At 55.4% G+C, this 26,510-nt stretch overlaps 1 protein-coding gene across 2 annotated transcripts in view; it reads left to right on the top strand.

The window, feature by feature from the left end:
- Positions 1-24,697, top strand: part of SCN4A (sodium voltage-gated channel alpha subunit 4) — a 43,660-nt gene extending 18,963 nt beyond the window's left edge. Inside the window, exons 8-23 of one of the 2 annotated variants that reach the window (XM_014261100.2) lie at positions 450-605; positions 827-950; positions 2,106-2,344; positions 4,116-4,289; positions 4,574-4,930; positions 8,234-8,665; positions 13,652-13,781; positions 14,095-14,249; positions 15,393-15,566; positions 16,212-16,334; positions 16,568-16,846; positions 18,036-18,089; positions 19,525-19,662; positions 20,201-20,305; positions 20,954-21,224; positions 21,641-24,697. In XM_014261100.2, the coding sequence (XP_014116575.2) occupies positions 450-605; positions 827-950; positions 2,106-2,344; positions 4,116-4,289; positions 4,574-4,930; positions 8,234-8,665; positions 13,652-13,781; positions 14,095-14,249; positions 15,393-15,566; positions 16,212-16,334; positions 16,568-16,846; positions 18,036-18,089; positions 19,525-19,662; positions 20,201-20,305; positions 20,954-21,224; positions 21,641-22,830 (4,101 nt within the window). In that variant the 3' untranslated portion in view covers positions 22,831-24,697. The remainder of the gene's footprint in view (positions 1-449; positions 606-826; positions 951-2,105; positions 2,345-4,115; positions 4,290-4,573; positions 4,931-8,233; positions 8,666-13,651; positions 13,782-14,094; positions 14,250-15,392; positions 15,567-16,211; positions 16,335-16,567; positions 16,847-18,035; positions 18,090-19,524; positions 19,663-20,200; positions 20,306-20,953; positions 21,225-21,640) is intronic. The other variant, XM_088068101.1, reaches the window with a different exon arrangement.
- Positions 24,698-26,510: the final 1,813 nt, after the last annotated feature.

Here is a 26,510-nt window from a genome sequence, read left to right as displayed (position 1 = left end):
AGGGCACAAAGGAGGCCCTGGGAAGATGGGGAAGCTGCAGCACAGCTCGGTGTGTCAGCAAACCCTTGGCTTTGGAGACACAACGAAGGGCTCAAGACACCTCACCAGTGAGATCCTGGTGTCCTATGGGGAGCCAAGGAAACCTGGAATGGTGGAAGTGTCCATGCTCATTGCAGGAGGCTGGGAACTTGAAATTTTAATAGCACTTTTGGAAAGAAAAAGACAAAAACCAAAAAAGCATTAAAAAGAAACCAAACCAAAAAACAAACAAACAAAAAAAAGCAAAAAAAAACAAAAAAAACACCTCCCACTACCCTAGGTTGCTCCAAGCCTCATCCATCCACCACTTCCAGGGACAGAAGGAATTTTCCCACCCCCTGGAGCCCTCAGCCACCGTGGGATGTCCCCACGGCTGTGGACACACGGGTGACAGGGACGGGGTTGTGCAGTTGCAGGAACGCGCATCCAGCAGCGATTCCCTGTCCAGCAGCGTGGCCGGGAAGGGGCACGACTCGGACCTCAACAGTGACCAAGACAAGGCCAAGGACTGCAACGGGCAGGTGGTGCCCAAGATCACCCTGCAGAGATCCGACACTGTGATTGATGTAGGTGCCAGCTCTGTCCCTGCCATCCCTGAGGGTGCCCACCCTGACCAACCTCCTGAGGGGACAGCCTTGTGCCCACCTCGCTATGGGTTGGGTCCTATGAGCCTTTTTGGGGTCCCCACCTTGCACTCAGAGGTCTCTCCAGACCATTCCCTGTCTTCTGCCTGCTCTGTCTTTCAGAGCATGGAATAACTCTGCATCCCTCCCTCCTCTCCTGCCAGTTCAACCCCACCTATGAGCCGGAGAAGCCGGATCTCAACCACCTCACTGTGGGCAACCAAGATGGGCCAGGGCTGGAGAAGAGGGTGGGAAGTGCCATCAGTGTCATCTCCAATGCTGTGGAAGGTATGTCCCGCTGGGTGAGGGTCCTGGTCAGTGCTGGAGGGCCTGGGTTGGTGACAGTGGCTGTCCCAAATTCCCAGCCCCACACAAGGGATGACTCCAGCCCTGGGATCTCCCTATCGGGTCAGTGATGCTCAAGCCAGACTTTTCATCCCAGCTCCCTGGGATGATGCCTGGAGGCAATAATCCAATGTCTCACACAAATTAATGGGATTGCAGGTGATTAGAGGAGTCTCCAGAGCCAACTGGGAACTGCTGAGCAGCTTCCCAGGAGCTGCTATGTCAGCTTCAGCAAAAAGCATCATGAACTCAGCAGTTCATGTCCCCTGTCCCCCCAAGAATAGGCACAAAACCCTCTGGTTGGCCCAGAGTAGTCCCCTTGGATGTTGTGGGGATCTCAGGGGGGCAGGGACACCTCAAATCCTGCCCAGGGGCTGGGAACAGGAGGGAGCAGGAGCACTGCCCATGCCCAGGCAGTTCCCTGGCTCATCTGCCTTTCCATCCCTCTCCAGTTTGGAGGACCAGGTCTGCATCATCCCTGCCTGGGCATGGGAAGGCTTCTCCTTTTAGCCCCCATATTTCTTGGGTGCCACAATAAAAACAAGATCTAAAGTTTTAGAAAGTGTCCAAAGGAGGGCTAAGAAGATGATGAAGGATCTGGAGGAGCTGCATGAGGAGTGGCTGAGGTCACTTGTCTTTGTTCAGCTGGAGAAGAGGAGCCTGAGGTCAGACCTCAGCTCCTCCCCAGGGGCAGCTCCAGTCTCTGCTCCCTGTGACCAAGGACAGGACCCAGGGAACAGCTGGAGCTGTTCCAGGGGAATCTGGGATGGAGATCAGGGCAAGGTTCTTCCCCCAGAGGTGCTGGCACTGCCCAGGCTCCCCAGGGAATGGTCCCGGCCCCGAGGCTGCCAGAGCTCCAGGAGAGCTTGGACAGCGCTCCAGGGATGCACAGGGTGGGATTGTTGGGTGTCTGTGGGGGGCCAGGGGCTGTATCAGTCATCCCTGTGGGTGTCTTCCAGCTCAGGATATTCCATGATATTAAAAGCATAGATGATCCAGAGCTGGTCCAGGACCTGAGGAGAACTTCTCCTGAAGGTCAGCACTTGCCCACCCAGGTGAGGACAAGATAATCCCACACTTTTCCTTTCCCACCTTCAGAACTGGAAGAAGCTCACCAGAAATGCCCACCCTGGTGGTACAAATTTGCCCACACATTCCTGATCTGGAATTGCTGCCTTCCGTGGGTGAAGCTGAAGGAGTTTGTCAAGCTGGTGGTTATGGACCCTTTTGTGGACCTGGGCATCACCATCTGCATCGTGCTCAACACTCTCTTCATGGCCATGGAGCACTACCCCATGACGGAGGAGTTCGAGAATGTGCTGACCGTGGGGAACCTGGTAGGGAGCTCCATCCCTCCCCTTCGAGCCCCACCCTGCAGGGCAGATCCCCTCTGTGTCTGTGTGAAACATCCCAGCTGCTGACAAAGCACTGCAGGGCTCTGTCCACAGCATCCCTGCTCAGGCCTGGGCTCCAGGATGGCCCAGACCACGGGCACTGATGTGGGATTGGGATCCAGCATTCCCTGCTCCCCTCCTGCTGCAATCCCTGCCCGGCTTGGTGCATCCTGAGCCACCCTGCTGCCAGCCCTGGGTGACACCACAGTGTCCCTGAAAAGCTGGGTGGCCATGGAGCAGAGCAGAGGGTGTTCCAGACTGTGGGAACAAACAGGTCCCCACTGAGCAGGAAGCAACAATGCAGCATTAAAATTAGTAATAATCAGGGATTTGCCCAGTGGAATCACTGCAAATCTCGGCTGTCTTGATTTTATATACTCCTGCTTGGAGCTGGTGACAAATGGCTCTGAGCTGGATGGATCTGCTGGTGGGACAGGGACAGGAGCCCCTGGCAGCGGTGGGAAATGCACGAAGGATTGGGAGAGCTGCCATCTCCTCTGCTGCCGCTTTGTCCTGCTCCAGCACTGCCGGGGCCTCTGGAAGCGCAGCCCTGGAGTGACAGATGCCACTGTCCAGGCGGGCGGGACTGGCTCTGGTTTCCTTCAGGAAATACAAGGGGATTATTAATGGGCCGCTGCTCAAGGCACGGCCAGGCTGAGGCGGCTCCAGCCCTTCCTTGGAGCCAGGAGCGGATTCTGGCTGCGGGTGCAGCCCCGGGGGGATGATCTGCTGGGGAACGGCCAGGCGGGGGTGGGAGCAGGTGGAGGAGATCCCACTGAGCCAGGGATCCCCCCAATCCCCTGTCCATGCCCGAGGTGGGAGCTGCAGCATTAAAGGACAGGGACAGGCATCGGCTGGGAGGAGCAGGACAGGGGATGTTTGTGGGCTGCCATGTGGGGATCATCCCCTGGATACTGGAGCAGGAACAGGACAGGGCATGTTTGTGGGCTGCCATGCTGGGGACATGTGGGACAATCTCCTGGGATACTGGAGCAGGACAAAGGATGTTTGTGGCCTGCTGTGCAAAGGACATGTGGGGACAATCTGCTGGGATGCAGTTGCAACAGCAGGACAGGAACATTTGTGGGCTGGCTTGCAAGGGATGTGTGGGTACAACCCCTGGGAAGCAGGAACAGCAGCCTCCCTGCTGCTCCTCCCTGCTGCTCCTCCCTGCCCAGTGAGGGACAGAACTGTCCCAACACCATCCCCAGCCAGGGCAGATCTGTCACCGGGCCCTCTGCATGTGCTGTGCCATGGAATTGCAGCAGGGGTGTCGATTGTCACCTCGCTGAGCCCTCTCTGCAGTGACACAATACTGCAGGTGATGTTGTGGGCCCAGGAGAGGAGCAATGTGTAAAATGCAGCTCAGATGTCACAGGGCTCAGGGAGGTGCAGGGGCATCCCAGTAGCAGCCCAGTTCCCAGTGCTGGGCATCCGTGATTTCCCAGTCATTCCAAAGGCATCTCTTTGCCAAGGAGATTTTATTTTTAATTTGCAGCCTCTGTGTCCCTCCAGAGGAATCAGTCACCAGTATTCCCAGTCTGGCTTCACCAGCCACACTGGGCAGCATCTGGGGAGCTCGTTTCCAACTGGAACAGGCCCCAATGGGGTAAAATGCTTTGGGAATACACCAAAAAAGAGGGATGCTGCCCACCCCAGCCCACAGCTCAGCACCGGTTTATGAACAAGTGATCAAAGGCGCTGCTTCCCACAGGTCTTCACAGGGATCTTCACGGCAGAGATGGTCCTGAAACTCATTGCTCTGGATCCCTATGAGTATTTCCAGCAGGGCTGGAACATCTTCGACAGCTTCATTGTCACTCTGAGCCTGGTGGAGCTGGGCTTGGCCAACGTGCAGGGGCTCTCCGTGCTCCGCTCCTTCCGCCTGGTACGTGCCAGGGGACACCTGGGAGGTGACAGGGACATGGTGGAGATGGCTTGTTCAGCCTCACTCATGGCTCAGCTTGGGAGGGACCAGCTTGGCCCCTGTTAAAGATAAGACTGAGCCAAGTTAAATATTCAGGGAAGTCAGAGTCAGAGCAGTTGGGGGTTTAACCCCTCCTGCCTTGATCAAACGGCCCCAGGAGGGTCAAATGGCAGTGTCACAGCCTCGCTGGCACCTTGTGGCAACGACACCCCCAGCCACCTCCCTTCTCTCCTTGCCCCCCACAGCTGAGGGTTTTCAAGCTGGCCAAGTCCTGGCCCACCCTCAACATGCTCATCAAGATCATCGGCAACTCCGTGGGCGCCCTGGGAAACCTCACTCTGGTTCTGGCCATCATCGTCTTCATCTTCGCCGTGGTGGGGATGCAGCTCTTCGGCAAGAGCTACATCGAGTGCGTGTGCAAGATCTCTGTGGACTGCACCCTGCCCCGCTGGCACATGAACGACTTCTTCCACTCCTTCCTCATCGTCTTCCGCATCCTCTGCGGGGAGTGGATCGAGACCATGTGGGACTGCATGGAGGTGGCCGGCCAGACCATGTGCCTCATCGTCTTCATGATGGTCATGGTCATCGGGAACCTCGTGGTGAGCCTGGGGGCTGGGGACACCCTCACTGGGGCAGGGACAGAGGGGGCATGGGGACATCTCTGTCCAGCTCAGCTCTTCCACAGGGCTGTGCCCGTGCACAGGGTCTGGTTGGAGCTGCGGGGAGTGCAGGGATTCTCCTCCCTGCCCAGGCCCTTGGGATGGGCTGTGCCAGCTCTGTGTGAGAGGGATTTCTCCCTGAGGGATTCCTGAGAGACCTCCAGCTGAAACCAGACCAGGAACTGGGGGGAAACTGAGGCACAGAAAACACAAATGGGCTTTAGGCAGAGGCAAGAGCAACTCAGGGATAAAAAAGCGCTCAGCTTCAAGCTGTCCTGTGTCCTCCATTTGGCTTTCCAAGCTTTCCTGACCCATTTCCCACTCTCTTGATGAGGGATGGAGGCAGAGCTCCATCCATCATCCATCCATCCATCCATCCATCCATCCATCCATCCATCCATCCATCATCCATCCATCATCCATCCATCATCCATCCATCCATCATCCATCCATCATCCATCCATCATCCATCCATCATCCATCCATCCATCATCCATCCATCCATCCATCCATCATCCATCCATCCATCCATCCATCCATCCATCCATCCATCCCACCCTTTGCTCCAGGTGTTTCTGGGAGCAGCCCCCCCCCTCCCCCCACAAGGCTCCTGCAGCTCCCCAACCTCCCCAATCCTCCCCGTGCTTCAGGTGGCACCTGGTGATGGCCAACCTCCTTCCCTGTGTCTGTGGGACCCCCTGCTTCCCTCACCCCCACCCTGTCCCCGCCCTCCCCACTCCCCCTGCCTGCCTGTGCTGCCTGAGCTGCAGGTTTGAGAGTTCCAGGCGAGCATGAAATCCTTTCTAAACTTGGTAACCCCATCACTGGCAGCTCTGGAGCTTGTTTTGCAGCCTGCGTGGGCCCAGCTCTCCCTTCTTGAGGAGCAGGGCAGGGGAGGGAAGCGCCGACTCGCTCCTATTACTTGCCGGGGTTGTGTAATCCCTTTGGAATTTGCTTTGAAAAACTATCTGCCCCCGGGAGCTGCTGACCCCTGTCCCCAGGGAGGCTCTGAAAGGAGCCCGGGAGAACCCAGAGCAGGCCCCGGCCGGGGTCAGCTTGGAGTGTCCCACTTTGAGGGCACAAAGCTGGGATTTGGGTGCCCGTCGGCTTCCCTGGCTCATGCCAGGGATTTGAGACTTTGAATGGAGAAGCCCTGGCTGCAGACCTCGGGCCAGGTCTGTGATGGGCGGTGCTGGGCAGACAGGGGAGCCCATCCCCCAGCAGCCAGCAAAGGTTTGTGATTCCACCTTTCGAGGGTTCCAGGGGAACCCTGGGTCACGCTGAAAATCACACATGAGGGCACCTGGAAGGAGCAGGAGCCTCTCCAGAACAATCTGCAGGGGGTGCAGAAGTTTGGACTGAGAATCACAGCTGGGGCTCCCTGCAGAGCCCTCCCAAAAAGGGCTCTGGAAAGTTTCCCTCTTCTGGAGCCCATTTTTGGAGTAGCACAGTCCACACACACCTCTCCAGGAGACTTCTCTGGAGAAGACACGGGGGCAACACAATTTCAGCTGGTGTGGTCAGTGACAGCCCTCACAGGGGTGAGGGTGTCCCCATCCCAGGGGTGAGCGTGTCCCCATCCCGGGGGTGAGAGTGTCCCCATCCCGGGGGTGAGAGTGTCCCCATCCCGGGGGTGAGAGTGTCCCCATCCCGGGGGTGTGCGTGTCCCCATCCCGGGGGTGAGAGTGTCCCCATCCCGGGGGTGAGAGTGTCCCCATCCCGGGGGTGTGCGTGTCCGCTTCCTGAGCTGCACCCCAGCCCTCGGGGCAGCTCTGCACCTCCTGCACGGGCTCCATTTACAGGCCAGCAGAGAAACCTCTGTGCCTTCCTCCTCCTCTCTGCCAGGCTCTCCTGGCCGTGCCTCAGGTATTTCCGAGTCCTGGAGCCCGTCCCAGAGGCTCCCAAGTATGCCCGTGCAGGGAGGTGTGTGTTTCTCCGCTCTTCCCCTGCTCAGGAGGAAGGTGACCCGTCCTTTGCTCTTAATGACACTTAGAGCATTTCCTTTGGGGTTATTCAGGGAAAAGGGAGGAAGTCCGTCGGGTGACAAGGTAATGAAGTCCTGTCCGACAAAGGCAGAGCCAGCGGCACCCATTAACTGTAACTGGTACTTAACGGGGGCATTCAACTGCTGGGCCCGCGGGGATTTATTTAAAGACGTGGTTTAAGGCACAAGGCATGAGCCATGTGAAAACAGCAGTGTCCTTGGATAGCAGCTAATTCCCGTCTCAGATGTGCTGCTGGCACCGCACAACACGGCACAAACACCGACAGCTGTGGGCTGCGTCTGTCCCTGCTCCGCTCCACGGGGGTGCCTGTCCCACTCCTCTGCTCCAGAGCTGCTCCAGGTTTCTGGCAGGCACCAACCCCAGCTGTGCCAGGAGAGGCTGTGGTGGGGTCCAGTCACGTTTTGGGACGGTGAAGTAGAAGGGGAAGCACACGAGCCCATGCTTGGAGTTTTATAGAGCATTTACTGGCTCGTGCTGAGATGAAACATCGCTTTGATGGAGCAGAGCAGTGCCTGGGACACAGGGATGGGGTCACAGCTGGGGTTCAAGGCTCCTCCATGGCTCCAGGGTGTGGGAGACCCTCTGGAGCTTGCTGGGCATCTGAGCTACCAAGGCCAGGGAAGAGGAGAGGAAGAGCTGCAGCTGAGAGGACAAGCAGGCGGTTTCATTCTGGGGAGAGAAGGGACATAATCACAGAATCATGGAATCCCAGACTTCAGGTTCAGGTTGGAAGGAACATTAAAGAGCATTCAGCCCCACCCCCTGCCATGGGCAGGGACACCTTCCACTGTCCCAGGCTGCTCCAAGACCTGTACAACCTGGCCTTGGACACTTCCAGGGATCCAGGGGCAGCCACAAGAGCTGAGTTGCATCCCTGGGGGTGGTGGGGAGAAACACCAGAGGCTTGGGGAGTCCCCCATGGGATTCCTGGAGCTCCAAGACACTAAAGGAAGGGACACACTCATGGATCCACAGCAGCACGTTAGAAGAGCTGAAACCATGACTGGCACCACCATGGGAGCTCAGGGGGTTTGAGGAGGAGTAAGTCCATGTCCTCCAGGAACTGGGATTGGCACCTCTGCAGCTCCCAGAGCTGGGGAGGGCAGGGCAGGGCCCATGAGACCCTCCACGAAGGGGTTTCTCCGCAGCCGTGAGTGATCCCTGCAGCTCCAGAGAGAAATCCTGAGGCTCAGGACCTGCTGGACCTCAGGGCTGGAATTTGCTTTGTCTCCTCCAGGTGCTAAACCTGTTCCTGGCTCTGCTGCTGAGCTCCTTCAGCGCCGACAGCCTGGCGGCGTCGGACGATGACGGGGAGATGAACAACCTGCAGATCGCCATCGGCCGCATCAGCCGTGGCATCGCCTTCGCCAAGGCCACGCTCCTCGCGCTGCTGCGCCGGCTCTGGAAGGGCAAGAAGGTGGCACCAGAGGAAGAGCAGGACCCCAGTAAAAGGGACAACTCTGTGATTAACCACGTGGACATGGCCCTGGAGCCCAAGTCAGGGTACCTGGATGGCATCACAGGCAAGGAGCACATTTTCATGGATGACCTGGACCACATGAATTTCATCAACAACCCCAACCTGACGGTGCAAGTCCCCATCGCCTCCGAGGAGTCCGACCTCTACGAGGAGACCAGCACCCAGTCCGACACCGAGGACACCACCAAGGTCAGGAAGGCAGATGGAAGGGAAGGGTTTCACCCCCACACTGGGATTGGCTCGTTCTTGCTGTGCTGCCCAAAGAATAATGTTTGGGTCACCTTCAGCTTTCTCACAGAGCATGGTGTGGGCCAAACGTGGCGTTTTCCAAGCTGGCATTTCCCAGTGTAAGCTGGAGTGGGAGGGGAGGGTCCAGGCAGGGCTTTGGCTGATTTGGGTCAGACTATGGGGTTATTGGCAATGCCAGAGGGCCCCTCTGCACCACGGGGGCAGTGCAAGGGTCAGAGCACTCAGTTTGGGGTTAAAGATGTTCCAGAGGAATCTGATGCCAGGAAATCTGCTGATGGCACTATCATTGGATCCACTGCTAATGCCTCGGAAAGCATCGTCCTGGGGGGGCCTGAACCAGATGGAGGAGCTTAGCAGGGGTGAACCTGAAGCCAGGGATGTGGGATCCAAAGTTGAGACAGCTGAACCTGGTCTCCAGGGAACTGCTGGGGTCCACTGGGAGGGCGGCAGGGGGACAAGAAACTTGGGAAGACCCAAGTGGACACAAAAGGGTGATGGTGTTGTGGGAAATTACTGCTCACTCCAAGGTCCTGGGGACACAGCGGGCAGGTGCTGAGTGGGACAGGAGGAGGTGCCTCAGCCTGTGTAGGGGGTTTGTTTGGACAATAGGACAGATCTGAGTAGGGATTTGTCATGTCTGGATGGCAAATGTGTACTCGGGAGCTGAGGGAACTGTGACAAGCTCCATCCCAACCAGCCCTGCCAGGTCTAGGAGGCATCTGGTGCTGCTGAACACCTGAATGGGACAGTACAGGGAGCCCCAGGAAAGGCTGGGAAGTTGAGCAGGGCTCCCAAAACTGCAGAGCCTCTCACCTCCCTCCCATCTGCAGGCTCCTTAAAGCTCAGCACAGTGACAGGGAGCCAGCTTGGCACAATGTGTGGCAAGGAGAGGGGACAATCCTGATTATTTGGTGTTATCTGGGACAATAGGGGGGTTTCAGCATTTGGGGTGCAGGAGGGGGACAGGAGGAAAGGTGGGACTGGCCATTATCACTGCCAAGCCCTACAGAGGGGACAAACTTGCATGGAGCACCTTGGTCAAGGGAACGGGTCAGGGGGGTTGCTGCTCTCAGTTCTCTCAGTGTTGCCACCAGGAGGGCTGAGAGTCAGCATTTCCCCCCAAATTTTTCCTGTCACAACCCCAGTCCCACAGCAGCAGTGCCCAGCACACTGGGCACACTGCAAAGGTGATGCCACTGCCAACCTGGCCACAATGGGAGAGGACACATGGGGTCCCCGTGGACCTCAGCTCCCTGTCACCACAAAGTGCTTCCCAGCAGGTGGGAAAACCTTGGTGTGCAGCCATCGGACCCATCCTGGCACAGCTCTGGGCTTTAGGGTGCATTCAGCCCACAGCACCAGCTCCAAACACTGCACAGAAAAGCTCTGAGCTGGCCACAGCTCCTCAGCACATGCAGCAGGCAAAGGGCACCTCTCAAACTGTAAATACCAGTTCAGCCCATCGGGGCTGCTGGGTGTGCTGCCTAAATTCAGTCAAAGCTGACTCAGGTGGGAGCCAAGGGGGTGCATTAAAAAATGAGGGGGCCCTGGCCAGGCAGGGGTAATGATGGATGCAATTTATCACAGAACCACAAATTATTTGGGTTGCTAAGAGTGTCAAAGACCATTTAATTCCATCCCCTGCCGTGACAGAGACACCTCCCACTGTCCCAGGCTGCTCCAGCCCCAATGTCCAGCCTGGCCTTGGCCACTGCCAGGGATCCAGGGGCAGCCCCAGCTGCTCTGGGCACCCTGTGCCAGGGCCTGCCCACCCTGCCAGGGAACAATTCCTGCCCAATATCCCATCCAGCCCTGCCCTCTGGCACTGGGAGCCATTCCCTGGCTCCTGGCCCTCCATCCCTTGTCCCCAGTCCCTCTCCAGCTCTCCTGGAGCCCCTTTAGGCTCTGGAAGGGGCTCTGAGGTGACCCAGACCCTTCCCTTCTCCAAGCTGAACACCCCTGCTCTCCCAGCCCGTATATACGAGGTGAAATGACAATTAGCAAGCAGGTGCTAATTGGTGGGAGCCTTGCGCTGTTCCCCGGGGCTGGTGGCAGCCGGGTGTGTTCTCACTCCGGGGATCAGCTCCAGATGGAGCCAGAGCCCCGCACACCGCTCGCTCCGGGGACACTCCCACCGTGACGAGCCCGAACCGCGGAGCTGCTCACACAGTGCTGATAAATCCTCTCCACTTCCAGAGCAGCTCCTTTCCAAGGAAAAGCTCTTTTTTGGTGGAAATGAGAGCGGCAGGATCATCACAGCTGCAATTTTGCGTCTTGTGGGTTGATTTCTCTTTGCAGCTCTGTCTTAGTTTAAGGCAAATTAGGGAGGAAAACTCCAAATGGGGATTTCCCCAGGGAAATGCCCCTCCCCACCAACTGGTCTGGGAAAAGAAAAAAATTCCTTGGAGAGAAGTGGAAAAAGCTGTTTATTTAACAGAAATTGAATAATGTTAAATAATAAAACCTCTTGCTGTTCAATGGAATGGCAAGTCTAAGAAGAAAAGTCCTTTTCATGTGGTGTAGCTCGGCTCGCTCAGGTTCTTATCAGTCCCTCTGGCGCTGGAAAGCGCCGAGGCCCAGGCCCCGGTGGGCCACAGGCCTGAGCTCCCGGGGTTTGGCTGGGTGTTCAGTCCAGAGCAGGTTTGAACAGATCCAAGAAAAGGAAAAAAACAAAGGTCCAGGGAACTCCTCTGCCTCAGCTAGCTAAAACTAACTAAAAGCCAGAGAGAAGCTCTGTCCCGCTGTCTGTCCGTGCTGCAGACACCACAGTCCAGGAGCGGGATGTGTGGGAGTGATGTTTTTCTTTAACCCAAACTGCGGCTTCTTCTTCCCCCTCTCTTGTTCTCAGAGCCAGTCTTAAAGGTGCAGAACTTAATATATAACATAAACCAGACGATTGGGGATACCAGTATCATAAAGTCACCCCAGGACAAGCTCAAAGCAGCGGGGCTGGGCTGTGGCTCTGCAGAACGAGTGCAGGGGCTCGGGGCTCTGCCAGGGACTTCTCCCGTGGGGATCCCACCCTGCGGAGATGCTCCGGACCCTGCTGCAGCACAGGGATGTTGTCAATGGAGCTGAGGGAGCTGGAAAGGGACTGAGCCTGGAGCAGAGGAGGCTCAGGGGGCCCCTGTGGCTCTGCACAAGTCCCTGGCAGGAGGGGACAGCCGGGGGCGTCGGGCTCCGCTCCCAGGAACAGGGACAGGAGGAGAGGGAACGGCCTCAGGCTGGTCCAGGGGAGGTTTGGATTGGAGATTAAGGAGAATTTCTTCACTGAAAGGGTTGCCCAGCCCTGGCACAGCTGCTCAGGGCAGGGGTGGAGGCCTCATCCTTGGAGTGGTTTAAAAGCCACATGGATGTGACATTTGGGGACATGGATCGGTGGTGGCCTTGGCACTGCTGGACTCAATGGTCTCAGTAGGCTTTTCCAACCTGAACAATTCCATGATTCTTAGTGCTGTGAACTGTGGGGTCATGGGCTGAGTCAGGGTGTGCAGCACCAAGGATGGGAAAGGATGGGAAAGTCCTGGATCAGGGGGAAAGCCCCAGCCAGGCTGGAGATGCTGTGCCAGGAGTGTGATGGAAATTGCTCTCCAAACCTGCTGGTTCCAGGTGTGGGAGGGCTCAGAAGCCCCTAGGGATGGGTTTTATCCCTGTCCCCACCCAGGAGAACCAGCCCTGTGTCCACCCACAGAACTCCTGGGTTCCATGAGCCATCCAATGGCCTTTTGGACCTTCCCCCACATCTCCAGGGCAGTTGCACTGCTTTGTCCCCACCATCCCCCTGTGTGAGGCTCTCCTGGGGGCAGACCTGGGGCTCCTGTGTGTCCTCCCCTGGGCTCACATCTTGCCTGGCTCCGTGCTGAGACTCCCTAATCCGCTGCCCCTCCTGTCCCTCCCTCCCGGCCTCAACTGAGGGTGGTCCCAGTGGTCCTTGAGAGCCACCAGCTGTGAGCTGGTGCCACCCCTGCTGCTGTGTCCTCTCCTGCGTGTCCCTAAAGCAAAATTTCCTCACAGAGAGGTGGCTGTGGCCCCTGAAGCTGTGGGCAGTGACAAGCCCCCCTCCCCCAGGGGCTTTTTCCTGTTTTTTGGAGGCTGGAGCAGCTCCTTTATGGATTACCAAAAGCAGGAGCAACCTGAGGGGAGGATTATCTCCTTCCCATGTGAGACAACACCTTCCTGTGCTGGAAAAAGGATCCTCTGGCTCCTGCTGCTCCCAGGTAGGATAGGCAGGGCTGGGGATCTGCCCATTCCTCAAGTGTTGCAAGAGGGCTTCTCAGAAAGCCAAAAAAAAAAACCAACAAAAAAAATCAGAGGGAAAAGAGTCCCAGGGCCTTGCCAAGGTTTTCTCTTGTTATCAGCCCCTCTGGCCTTGCTGAGTGGTGTCTGGGAAGGCAGCCAAGCTGAGCTGTGGAGCAGGCTGGAGCTGAAGAAAGGTATTTGGGATGCAGGTTTTGAACTTGGGTGAACCTTGGGCTGAGGGCCCTTCAGCAGGAGCCGAGCCAGAGGGAGGAGAAAGGAGAGGCTGCTTGGGTTTCTGCAGCAAAGCAGGGGTTGGCAGAGCAATTCTTGGATGGGGACACACAGAAGAGGAGGAGGTGGTGAGAAAATCAGCCTGAGGTGGTGGCACAGGTGGATTGGGAGATGGAGCTGCTGTGCTGGGAGGAAGGCTGGAATCAGGGGAGCTTTTGTCCCTCTGAAACTGGATGAAAAGCAAAGCTCAGGTACCAACAATCCTCCAAGGTTTGCAGCCCTGGATGACTGAACAGCTTCTGGGCTTTGTGTCCATAGGAGAGGGACTCGGAGCATCCTCCAAACAAGGGGGTCCCACCACCCATCTGGTCCTGCCTGGGCTCTCTGGGGCAGGAGGAGCATGGCTGGAGGCAGCCAAAGCCCAGGAGCCTGGCCTGAATTCCTGTCCCTCTGCAGAACCCCCTGTCCAGCGACAACGCCTCGTCCATGTGCAGCACCGTGGATTACAAACCCCCCGCGCCCGAGGAGGAGGAGGTGGCAGAAGTGGCTGAGGAGAGCAATGAGCCCGAGGAGTGTTTCACTGAAGGTGAGGGACAGAGCAGGGCTGGAGACCCTGTGGAGAGGGGGAAACGGGGGTGGAGAGGGGGAAATGGGGGTGGAGGGGCCACTGCCAACCAATTCTTGCAGCACAGGGGCCCCCAGGCTCCCTGAGCTCAGCCCCAAGTCCAAATCTTCCTGTACCACCACAGAGATGATCTCCATGGAGCTCCCCTTGTGCACCCCACTACACCCAGCAGGATCCTGGTCCAACTTCCACCAGGGAGGGTTTAAAATGCCAATAAAACTGGGAACAGTGAGAACACCCTGGCCGGGAGTGACCCCCAGCCCTGTGTTCCCAGGCTGTGTGAAGAGGTTCCCCTGCCTCTACGTGGACATCACCAGTGAGAAGGGGAAGGTTTGGTGGAACCTCAGGAAAACCTGCTTCCTCATCGTGGAACATGACTGGTTTGAGACCTTCATCGTCTTCATGATCCTCCTCAGCAGCGGGGCACTGGTAGGTCTCACCTTTCCCCTGTCCCAAGGGCTCTGCAGCAGCTTCCCAGCTGGGGGGAGCCCAGGCTCTGGGCATCTCCTGGGACAAATAATCCAGCTGTGGGCAGAGGTTTGATTTCAAACCCCATCTGGCTCAGGTCTAACATCCTCCAGGAGTCCTGGTACCCCCTGGCCATCCTCCCCAGCATCGCTGGGCCATCATCCACGGGCTGTGGTCCATGGGCTTGAGGGGATGGCACTGCCTACAGCCCCCACTCCTGCTCTTAATGCCAGCTATGAACCATCTGAACCATTTATTGAGCTTCCTGTGGTTTCTCATTTCATCACCACCGTCACTGGCTGTCAGGAAGTGCCTGACAAACAGTTCATGGTTTTTATTTTGCTGTTCAGCACCTCCATCAGTGCCTGGTTCCCCCTCTCAGAACCTGGGTGTTCTGTTAAATCAACCTAATTAATTATCTGTGTTGGCCTGGTGTTGTTCTCCAAGTGTTTGGGCTGGATTTAAAGCAGGAAATGCCAACTTCTCTGCAGGTTTGGAGGTGAAGAGAGAGGGAAGGGGAACAGAGGGACTGAGAGGGCTTTCAGACACTTTACGTGTCTGCAGCTCACTCTGAGGTGGTTTGGGGATATCTGAGGTTGTAGCTGGTGCAGGAATTGAAAGCTGTGCTACACCAGCTGTGCAACACCTGGGCACCACTCCCCTACCTCTGAGTGCTTACTCAAGACGTGAGGTAGCACTCACCCAAACTCCTCATGGCATTTTCAAAGCTCCCAAAGCATCCCAAGGTGTGGATTGGTTATCCTGGGGTTTGAGCTGACACCTGGGAATTGGATGCAGCTGGACTTTGGCTTCAGGGAAGCTCTGCTTTGGGTCCAACCCCACAAAGCCAACAGGGACTTGCAAACAGGAGCTGGACCCCACGTTGATCAGGTCCTCATGCACCAGTCATCCTTAGGCTCCCAGCTTCCCAAGCCCTGGGAAAGCAGGGAGATGCCAGCATGGGTGTGCTCTGGGATGCCACAGGTCCCAGGGAAGATGACTGTCAGGTAGCTCCATGGGGTTCTCCATGGAAGATGACTGTCAGGTAGCTCCATGGGGTTCTCCATGGAAGATGACTGCCACCTAGCTCCATGCCCCTTGCAGGCTTTTGAGGACATCTACATTGAGCAGCGCAAGGTGATCCGCACCATCCTGGAATACGCAGACAAGGTCTTCTCCTACATCTTCGTCATCGAGATGCTGCTCAAGTGGGTGGCCTATGGCTTCAAGGTGTACTTCACCAATGCCTGGTGCTGGCTGGATTTCCTCATCGTGGATGTATGTGATAAGCAGGGCCAAGCCAAGGGGCTTGGGGGCGTTAGGGGCTCTTAATGAACCCAGATTGTACTTTAGAGGATAATGGGGTGGCTGTGGAATGAGGGCTTACACCATTACCTAAAATAATGGTCCCCCATAGGAAGCAACACTTCATTCCTGGTGGCAGGAACCTTTCAAACCCTTCTGTTTTACACCCAAGCCAAGAACAGCCCCTGAAGTTCCACCAGGCCCAGTAGAGCTGTAAAGGGATACAGGGTCTCCCAAATGGTCCGTGACAGAGCAATCTGTCCTTTCTGTGCCCCACATCAATTCCACCCTCACATTCAAGAGGTGTCAGTCTGCCCCATCCCTGGCAGTGTCCAAGGCCAGGTTGGATGGGGCTTGGAGCAGCCTGGGTCAGTGAAAGGTGTCCCTGCCTTGGCAGGAGGTAGGACTGGGTGGTCTTTAAAGTCCCTTCCAACCCAAACCATTCTGGGATTCTGTGACTCTTGAGGTGTCCGGCCACCAGGGACCCCAAGGACTCAATGTCTTTGCCCCAGGGCTAGAGGATGACAACCAGCCTGAGTGACTGGGGAGAGAGGGAAGGGCAGGAGCTGCAGTTGTGTTTCCATCTGAGGCGCTGCTGATCACTTGGGCTCCTTCCAGGTGTCCCTGGTCAGCCTGACAGCAAACTGGCTGGGATACTCCGAGCTGGGAGCCATCAAATCCCTGCGGACATTGAGGGCTCTGCGACCTCTGCGTGCTCTGTCCCGGTTTGAGGGCATGAGGGTAAGTGTGTCCCCATGTGCTGCTGGCCCTGACAGAGATGTGAGAGCCTTCAGCAGTCCCCTACATCACAGACATCCCAGTTGGTTTTCAGGGGCCCCAAAATCGGTGGGATCAATGCTAAGGTACCTTTGGTCCAGTCTGACCTCACTCAGTGCTGCTGGGGAGGGCAAGGTTGGGGCATGGGGACATGAAGGTCCCATCCAGGTCCTGCAAGGTTTTTTCTCTCCTTGCAGGTGGTGGTGAATGCCTTGCTGGGTGCCATCCCCTCCATCATGAACGTCCTGCTGGTCTGCCTCATCTTCTGGCTGATCTTCAGCATCATGGGGGTGAACCTGTTCGCAGGGAAGTACTACAGGTGTGTCAACACCACCACGGGTGAGCTCTTCGACATCAACGTGGTCAACAACAAGAGCGACTGCATGGCCCTGCTCCACACCAACGAGGTCAGATGGGTCAACGTCAAGGTCAACTTCGACAACGTGGGCTTGGGATACCTGTCCCTGCTGCAGGTGGTACGTCACAACATTGGGTGTCACCGTCCAAGATGTGTGGAGCAGGGCACTGAGATGAGCATCAGGACTAATGTGGGATAAGGTTTCTTAGCTGCTTCTTAGCTCCAAAGCTGGTTTTTAACACCAAAAAAACCTTTAGGAAGGGGTTTCCTCCTAGCCAAGGAGGAAAAGGGACAGGGTAGAAAATGGGAGGGGCAGGTGTCACCAGGGAGCTGCTACAGATAGGTGCAGACAGGGCAAAGCAGCCCCTGCACAGCACGGGGTGCAGGAGTCGAGGCTCTGTCTTACCCCTGCACCCCTTTGGAAAGTTCAGTCTGTAGGCTGTGGGACTTTGTGTGGGGTGGGTGACGACTGGAAAAAGGGCACGTGTGTCCCCTGCAGGCAGTGGGTGAACACACCCGCGTTCCACTGAACTCCCCACAGCTGGGCAGGGCAGCAAAGGGGAACTGCTCACCACAGCTCTAACAAAAATATAGGTGTGGGCTCCATTATGAGGCAAACTCCCATCAGATCCAGGGGAACTGGTGGCTGCAGAATCAGAAAACAGCCCCAGCTGATGACCCTGCTTCTAAATTCAGCTTCCTCTTCAGCCTTGTTGTCCCATCAGATTCAGGAAACATGATGTGCAGACCTTTTGTTTAACAAATCAGCAGCAAAAGGCTGTAAGAGATGCAGTGGAGATCCTATAAAAAGTTTGGTGTAGTCTCCCCCCCCTACTAGGATGGGAATTCAGCAGAACCAGAGGAAGGATATGGAGGTCAGGACTATGGAGGTGGCAGAGTTTGGACTGGAAATGAGGCAGCTGTCCCTGGCACAGCTCTGCCTTTGGGGAAAATGACTTCGAAGTCAAAGGGAGAAAAAAGTCGATTGCTTCTTTTCCCTGCCTTGTTTGCAGTGGTGTTTTGGGAAGTCACTGGTAGCCTCAGCCCCAGAACGGTCCATGCATATTCACATGGGAATTTCCATATTTCTGGGACGTTTTTCTTGTGGATTCAACTCACATTCCTCTCCTGCCATTCCCACAGAGAAGCTGGAGTGCTCAGAGCTAAACCACAGACATGCACCCATCACCTTCCTTTTCTTCCCAGCCCCAAACAACTCCCAGAAAATACATTCTTCTCCACTGCCATAGAGTCACAGAATCCTTTATGCTGGAAAACTCCAAGTCTGACCATTCCTGTTTCCACAGGCAACCTTCAAAGGCTGGATGGACATAATGTACGCAGCCGTGGACTCGCGTGAGGTGAGGCGACACGCAGGGACACATTGCTGATTCCAGGGGTGGATTCCCCTTGGCAGACTGGGAACAGGATCCCAAAACTGAGGCTGAGATGGATCCTTGGCTACAGCAGTACCTCTGGCTCTGCCTTTTGGTGCTGGGGACTGCCTGCATCCCACCCATTACTTCAGCCAGGACATGGGCTACAGGGTGGAGAAACCCCCAGAATGTATCAGCCATGGAATCCCATCACAGTGTGTGTTGGAAGTGACCCTAAAAACCATCCAGTGCCTCCCCCTGCCATGGGCAGTGACACCTTCCACTATCCCAGGTTGCTCCAAGCTCTGTCCAATCCAGCCCTGGACACCTGGACAGCCACAACATCCTCCTGCTGAGGTGCACAGCCTCGAAAAGGGCAGCCATGTGTCCCTGTGCCACCCATGTCATTGTCACCTGCAGCCTGGCCCCACACTGGGCTCCCACCCTGCCCCATAGCTGGGGCTGAATCCTCTCAGCTTCAGTTCCAGGGGCCAAAATCCCTGTTCTTCCCCCACTCCTCCAACCTAAAGGCTCATCCTTCTGCCTGCTGTGACATGATGTCCTCCATGACCCCTCTAGCTGGGAAAGCTCATCCCATCCTGGAGAAAGTGCCTGGTTTGCCTTGAGCAGTTAATGGGTTATGAGAACAGAGCAGCCAGCGTTTAACCATTGGGTTCAATGAGTTATTTAAAGAACCCAAGTGTTTGAAGAGTGCTGTGCAAAGGCTGTGATCCATCCCCAAATGTGTCCCCGCAGCAGAAAGGGTTTCCTACTGTTCTCCAGTCACATTGGGGGTCACCCCATACACCCACAGGTCTGAAGGGGTGGTTTTAATTGCCTTTCTTTAGCACGCTTCCATCACCCTCTGAAAGTCCCTCAGGCCTCTGTCCCACCTGGGGCAAAGCTGGTTTGGGAGAAAATCCTCCCTGTTCTGCCAAAAGCTTTCTTCAAAGTGGGGGAAGCCAATGGGGTCACCTTGGGGTGCCTCTGATCAAACACAGAGCAGGATTAAGGGATGCTCCTTGGATTAGGAGCATTGTCCAGGGTTGTCAGGTGGTGTCACCCAACTGTGCTGGTGTGACAAATTAACCCACATTTTCTTTCCCCTCTCAGATATATTTTAGCCTTTGGAATACTGATTATTGGGAAGAAGCTCATTTGCTCATTAATATCACTGCAAAGGACATCCCTTCCCATTCCCCAGCCATGCTGTGGGATTGGGGGTCAGCATGTCCTTGTCCCTCAGTCAGTGTCACATGGATGTACCTTCCCATGGCTGCTACTCCTGGGAACACACAACCAAAAGTTTTGCAGCAGCCATCCCCTGGCTCTGTCCAAACACCACAAGCCCTTATCTGAGGACTTGGGGACCCCCTTTTGAGACAGGGTCAGTCTCACATTTCCCATCTTTCCTGGCCAGATTGAAGAGCAGCCACAGTACGAGATCAACCTCTACATGTACATCTATTTTGTCATCTTCATCATCTTTGGTGCCTTCTTCACCCTGAATCTCTTCATCGGCGTCATCATCGACAACTTCAACCAGCAGAAGAAAAAGATGAGTATTTTCCAGCTCCTGAGGTGCTGCTCTAAGTTGGAGGGGACCAGCACAACGGTGGGGTGATGGGACCAGGGCCACCATGTCTGGGGCTAGGATGGATCCCAGAGTTCTTATCCATTAGTGCTTCCTGCACTGGACAAACGGCACATGCAGCTTTGTGTCCTGGTCATGGCAGTTACAGAGGACTTATGATGGGTGCAGAGGGAGGAAGCAAAGGGAAGCTGTGTTTTCTCTTGCCTGGGCCATCATTTTTGTTTTCTTTTCCCACCCTGGGATCATTTTCCTATGCACGAGGTTGAGGCTCAACTTCTGCTTCCAAGCCAGTAGCTCAGGACTGACAGCCCTGAGCAGGGGGCAGGCGGAGGGTGGGCAGGGCCAAGCACTCTGGTGGTGCTGAGCACGGTCTGCAGGACACAGAGAGGACACACTGCTCCCAGTGGGATCTCTGAGGGGCTGGATGGTGGGAAAGGACATGGTCAGATACACTTGGTGGGAAGAGAATTCCTGAGACTAACAGCAGTGACTCCCTTTATACTTTGGAGGCAAAGACATCTTCATGACGGAAGAGCAGAAGAAATACTACAACGCCATGAAGAAGCTGGGCTCCAAGAAACCCCAGAAGCCCATCCCCAGGCCAGCGGTATGTTGGGCTCATCCTCCTGGAGTGGAGCACACAGGGAACGCTTCAAGCCACCAGCTGTCCCAAAGGGAATGAGAAGGGTCCATTTGCCCTGTTACTCTTCAGACAGGACCTGGCCAAGAGCTGGGACATCAGAAGAGGTTGACATCAGGCCACCTCCTTTGTGTCTGCTCTTTAGCCCTTGGTCTGCTGGCAAGGGCAGTGATGGGGCTTCTTTTGCAGGAATTTGGGTTTTTTCCTAGTTTGGCTCCCAGCTCCTCTCTCTCTCTGGAAGGGAGCTGGGCTCAGCTTTCCACCCCCCAAAGGGACCCTGGTCTGGCCAAAACATTCTCAGTTGTGATTTGGGAGATCCTTCTCATGTGTTAATTTGTGCCCTATTAGCTGTGGGTGTAATTAGCAAGTGATTTTGCCCTGTGCCCAACTCCTCCTGGCTGTAGCATTCCCAGGTGTGCTCCATCCGGAGAGGTGCTGGGAATTCTCCCCCCATAACTTTTGAGGCTATGAGAGCAATGCTGGCCACAACCCTGAGGTTTCCACACTTGTAAATATGGTTCCTTCTTCTCTTTCTCTTGTTTTATTTTTGTGTCTGTCGTGCGTTCCCACCTCTCCTCTGCTGCTCCATCATCGCCCTTGTGTCCCTCACTGCAGAACAAAGTCCAAGGGAAAGTGTTTGACTTTGTTACCAAGCAAGTGTTTGACATCACCATCATGATCCTGATTTGCCTGAACATGGTGACCATGATGGTAGAAACAGATGACCAGAGCGAGCTCAAAACCTCTGTCCTCTACAAGATAAACCTGGTCTTCATTGTCATCTTCACTGGGGAGTGCGTGCTCAAGATGTTTGCCCTGCGCCACTACTTTTTCACTGTGGGCTGGAACATCTTCGACTTTGTGGTGGTCATCCTCTCCATCCTAGGTGAGTCCTGCTGCTCCCACTGGTCCCTCAGGGATCCCACTGGACAATGAAGAGTGGAAGTGGAATCACCAATCCACACCCACTGAGCTGTCACTGGACCCTGCTTGCACCCATCCTTTGAGCAGGACCAAGGCAGCAGGACCCTGAGACATGAGAGATGTGAGGCCACTTGGGGCCACCAGGCTGGCTCTGCTCCTCCTTGGTGTTATTTCCCTTGGTGTTCTCTTTCTCTGAAACAGAGCAGCCAGAGTTTAACCCTTGGGTCTGTCCTCAGAGGCTATTTTTTAATGTTTTCCCTGTCACTAGAGGAACATCAGGAGTGGCCTCACCTCACTGTGTCTGCCCAGAGTGGAGCAGCATCCCTTCACCCCGTGTTGGTGGCACAGCAAACTCATCTGTCCTTCATCCCTCCACAGGTATTGTCCTCTCGGACATCATCGAGAAGTACTTTGTGTCCCCCACCCTCTTCAGGGTCATCCGTCTGGCGAGGATTGGCCGCGTGCTCCGGCTGATCCGAGGAGCCAAAGGCATCCGGACGCTCCTCTTTGCCCTGATGATGTCCCTGCCCGCCCTGTTCAACATCGGCCTCCTGCTCTTCCTTGTCATGTTCATCTACTCCATCTTCGGGATGTCCAACTTCGCCTACGTCAAGAAGGAGTCAGGGATCGATGACATCTTCAACTTTGAAACGTTTGGGAACAGCATCATCTGCCTCTTCCAGATCACCACGTCAGCGGGGTGGGATGGGCTCCTCAACCCCATCCTCAACAGTGGCCCCCCGGACTGTGACCCCGAGCTGGAGAACCCTGGGAGTTCAGTGAAAGGAGACTGTGGGAACCCCTCCATTGGCATCTTCTTCTTCTGCAGCTACATCATCATCTCCTTCCTCATCGTGGTGAACATGTACATTGCCATCATCCTGGAGAACTTCAGTGTGGCCACAGAGGAGAGCAGCGAGCCTCTCTGTGAGGACGATTTTGAAATGTTTTATGAAACTTGGGAGAAGTTTGACCCGGATGCCACCCAGTTCATCGCCTACAGCACCTTGTCTGACTTTGTGGACACCTTGCAGGAGCCACTCAGAGTTCCCAAGCCCAACAAGATCAAACTTGTCACCATGGATCTACCAATGGTTGCTGGGGACAAAATCCACTGCCTAGACATCCTCTTTGCCCTGACTAAGGAAGTGCTGGGAGACTCAGGAGAGATGGATGCCCTGAAGGCCACCATGGAGGAGAAGTTCATGGCTGCCAACCCCTCAAAAGTTTCCTATGAACCCATCACCACCACCCTGAAGAGGAAACATGAGGAGGTCTGTGCTACCAAGATCCAGAGGGCTTTCCGGAGATACCTCCTGAGGCGCTCGGTGAAACAGGCGTCCTACATGTACAGGCACAGCCAGGACGCTCTGGGCGAGGACGCGCCCGAGAAGGAAGGACTGATCGCCACCAAAATGCAGGAGATCTATGGGAACACTGGGACAGATGTGGAGACAGCCCCTGCCTTGGGCCTCGAGCCCATTCCCAGCTCAGAGACACCTCAGAGTGCTCCTGAGGAAGCACAGGCTTGGGCTAAGGAACGTGTGGTGAAGGAATCGCTGGTGTAACACAAGGAGATTCCACCTCTGGCCAAGCCTAAAGAGACTTCATTTGTATCTCCTGTTCAAAGCTCTTCCATGCACAGATCTCTAGATCTTAGATATTGAGCTAATTTCACATATTTCAAGCAACCACCTTGAATTTCAAAGCAGGATCTCCTCCTGATCCTGGGTTTTACTGCCCACTGCACTTGCAAAGAGTTTAATTCTTTTTCTTATGAGAACTCAAATGTGAAATCTGTTGTCAGCGAAAGAGATACAAGTTAGTTTTGAAATGATCTCAGCACAGTAACGATGGTCTTTAGGCATGAACAGAAGAGTATGGTTGTCCTTTCACTTAAAGTAATTATTTATTAATGTTATTTCACAATTAAGAGATTTTCCTGTATTTTATTCTTCCAGAATGCAGCCAAGCAACCGGTGAAAGATGAGCCAAGTGAAATAATATTAGGAATAATTACGGAAAACAGAAGGGTTTGTGAACAAAAATCTCCAAAGTCTTAAAGTAGCACCTTTCTTTTGAACCTCTGAATAAGCTTGATGATTAGTTTTTGTTACATACAACAGAAAGTGCAATTATGTCTTAAAAATTGGTTTGCAAAGCCAAAGCAAAGCATCTGCAGATTTGTTCTCAGGGTTAAATATCAGGTTTTCAAGGTCTCTGAATATGCATTGAAACCAGAAATCATTCAGGTCTCTGTAGGACAAATGTAAGCACTGTTTATAGTTAAATGTTTTCCCATTTCCATCCACATTTTGTGGCAGGAAAGCAATGGGCAAAGGCAGGGTTTGGAAAACATCCTCCAAGAATCCTCAGTCCCCAGGACAAAACTCTCCAGGGTTTTTTTTCCTAGCCCTGTTGCCAGAGTGCTCTTGGTTGGAGTTCCTAATGTCCTCTTCCTTAGTGTTAATTAATGAGATGCACCCCCAGGGATCGGAGCAGATGTTTGAATGATCCTTTCCACGAGCTGCTTTAGGGGTGCCCTAAATCCCAGCCAAGCCCCAGGTGGCTGCATGTAATAACCAGTCCCATTGGGGTGTGAATCCCAAAATCCTCAGGCAGAGCATCCTTCCCTAGGCTGGGGCTGCAGAGAGGCCCCGGTGGCACATTCTGGATGGGCCAGGCAGGTCCTCACCAGGAAACCTCCAGGCAGAGGAGCGTTTTCCCAGTGGGAAAAGGGATTTGTTGTTCTTCACACACGTGAGCAGAAGGAAAGATCAAGGAAAATAGCCCTGGCACAGCTGTGGCTGCCCCTGGATGCCTGAAGTGTTCCCAAGGCCAGGTTGGACAGGGCTTGGAGCACCCTGGGATAGTGGAAGGTGTCCCTGCCATGGCAGGGGTGGCACTGGATGAGCTTTGAGGTCCCTTCCAACCCAAACCATTCTGTGATTGTGTGAAAAATGGGGCAAAAGGCCCCAAGTTCACCTCTGACCACCTTCTGCCTTCAAGGGAAAAAAAACCCTCTTGAGATCAAAACAAAGATGAACCAAAACCTCTTCCAGTTCAAATAAGGGCTGCTCCTGAAGCCAAAGGCTCTTTCTTTTTGTACTCTGATGATTCTCTTCTCTTCCCGGGCTGCTTTGGGTGCTGCCATCACGGCCAGGCCGGCCGGGAGCGGTGCTGAGCTTGGCTTGGACCCATGAGCTGCCAGCCAGGTGGCAGAGCCAGGGACACTCGGCTCGTCCCGTGGCCTTGGGCTCTCATTTCCATGTCGATGCTCTCTGCAGCAGGAGCCTGAACTGCTGTCGCTGGCGTTTCCATGGGAAGCATGCCTGGCACGGCAGTACCTGCCCGGATCGTGGTTCACAATCAATGCTGCTTCTACGTTTGTGTCGTCAGGTATGGGGAAATGCCCCAGAGCAGGTTTTGTGTGAGCTAAAGCCATTTTTCTTTGTACATTTCTTACAATAAACAACTGTAAATGATCTGTTATTACGATTCCAGGTGTGCTGGGGTGTCTTGGGACAGGAATGTTTTCCCTGCACTGGGAGGGGTGAACACCCCTTCCCTTGGCTCCCTGTGCTTGGCCTTGGACCTGCCAACCTCAGCAGGACCCTGGGGGTCTCATCCTGCACAGGGGGCCCCAGGGCTGTCCCCCAGAGCTTCTGCTCTGCTCATCATCCCATCCCCAGGCCCCCGGTGCTGGCTGACACCGGGAGCCCCAGGAGACGCCGCTGTGGGAGGGTTTGGAGGAGGTTCAAGCCCCCGAGTTCCCCACACAGGCTCCAGCCCCACCCGCGTGGGAGCAGGTGAGCATCACTGGGAGAGGACAGGGGTGGGTGAAGGAGGTTCTGCGTCAGCCAGGAGCCGCCCCCGGGCCCCGCTGACGTCCCTGGGGGACTGCTTGCGGCTGTTTTTGCTGCTGCTGGAACAGCTCGTCCCAGGGCAGGCGGGCAGTGCCACGCAGGCGGGGGCTGCAGGGGAGGGGGCGCAGCCTGGGCACTGTGAAACCCAAACCCCAGTGAATAGGGAAGGGCTGGGGAAGGTGGGGAAGGTGCAGCTGCAGGCAGTGGCTCTGCTCTGCAGGCCATGGAGCCAGAGGGGCCATGGGGAAGAGGCGTGGGGACATGGGACCCTCCCCGTGGGTTCCCCTACACCCCACGTAAGGGTTGCTATAAGCGCAGAGGTCTCCAGGAGAGACCAAGCCCCTCTGCGCCTTTTAAGGGTGCCAAGGAGCCCTCAGGCAGCACAGGGGCTGATTTGGCCACTGACACTGCAAACCTTCTTCAGTTTGTGCCCCACTCCTGCTTTTACCTCACAGGGCCTTCCCAGGCACCTCCAGCATCCCGGCTCCCATCTGCAGCCCCAGCTCCCCCAGCCCCCCACAAAAACCCCTCCAATGCCTGCCAAGCACGTGGGCTTCCCTTTCCCTTTGCCCTGCTGGGACATCAGGGCCAGGCTCTGCTCTTCCAGCCAGACCCAGGGGTGATGGCAGCAGGGACTTGGCAGTGCTGTCCCTATGTACAGAACCAGGAGAAGGCACCTCTCCCATCATCATTCCCTCATGGAGCCAGTTTTTCCCTGGAAAACTTTATTTCTCCTGCTTCCTGGCCCTTTGCATGCAAAGTCAGGCTGGGGCTGGTTCCCAGCACCCATCAGATGCTCAGAACTGGCAAAAAAACAACCCAGCCTGCAGAAGATGAAGGTTTGGGGAGGCCCCAGGCAGTGGCACCAGGCTCTGGGGACCATGCCTGGCAGAAGAACCCAAAGGTGTTTTTCACTGGAGTTACAGTTCAGTGCTTACCCACAGCTGGTAACGAGCAACAACCAGGGGGGCAGAGCCTGGGGGAAACTGCTTTTTCACCAGAACTCACCTTGGGGGGGCTCCTTGTGCTTCCCTGGGGCCTGGCTCTCAAGGGTTCCATGGAGAAGGCTCTTGGAAGTGGCAAATGGGGTGTGGAGAAGGGGTGGGCATGGCTGGCACCCAAGTGACTCCTTATTTTGGCCATTTTCCCCTCTCATCTTCTCACTGGAAGTGCTCACAAAGCATTGGATGTGGCGCTTGAGGACGTGGGTTCATGGTGATCATGATGGTGCTGCTGAGCTGATGATCCTAAAGGTCTTTTCAAACCATAATGATTTTGTGACTGACTCACGTTTCTATGATTTTAGATTTCTGGACTCCCTGGGATGCAGGGATGGGAGCTGGGGGACCCATCCCACTGCATCCCACAACAACAAGCAGCCC

The sequence above is a fragment of the Pseudopodoces humilis genome, chromosome 29, assembly GCF_049639895.1.
Source record: "Pseudopodoces humilis isolate 2021_Gansu_Grassland_sample_001 chromosome 29, ASM4963989v1, whole genome shotgun sequence".
In the NCBI taxonomy this organism is placed as follows: domain Eukaryota; kingdom Metazoa; phylum Chordata; class Aves; order Passeriformes; family Paridae; genus Pseudopodoces; species Pseudopodoces humilis.
This window is presented reverse-complemented; position numbering and strand designations above follow the sequence as displayed.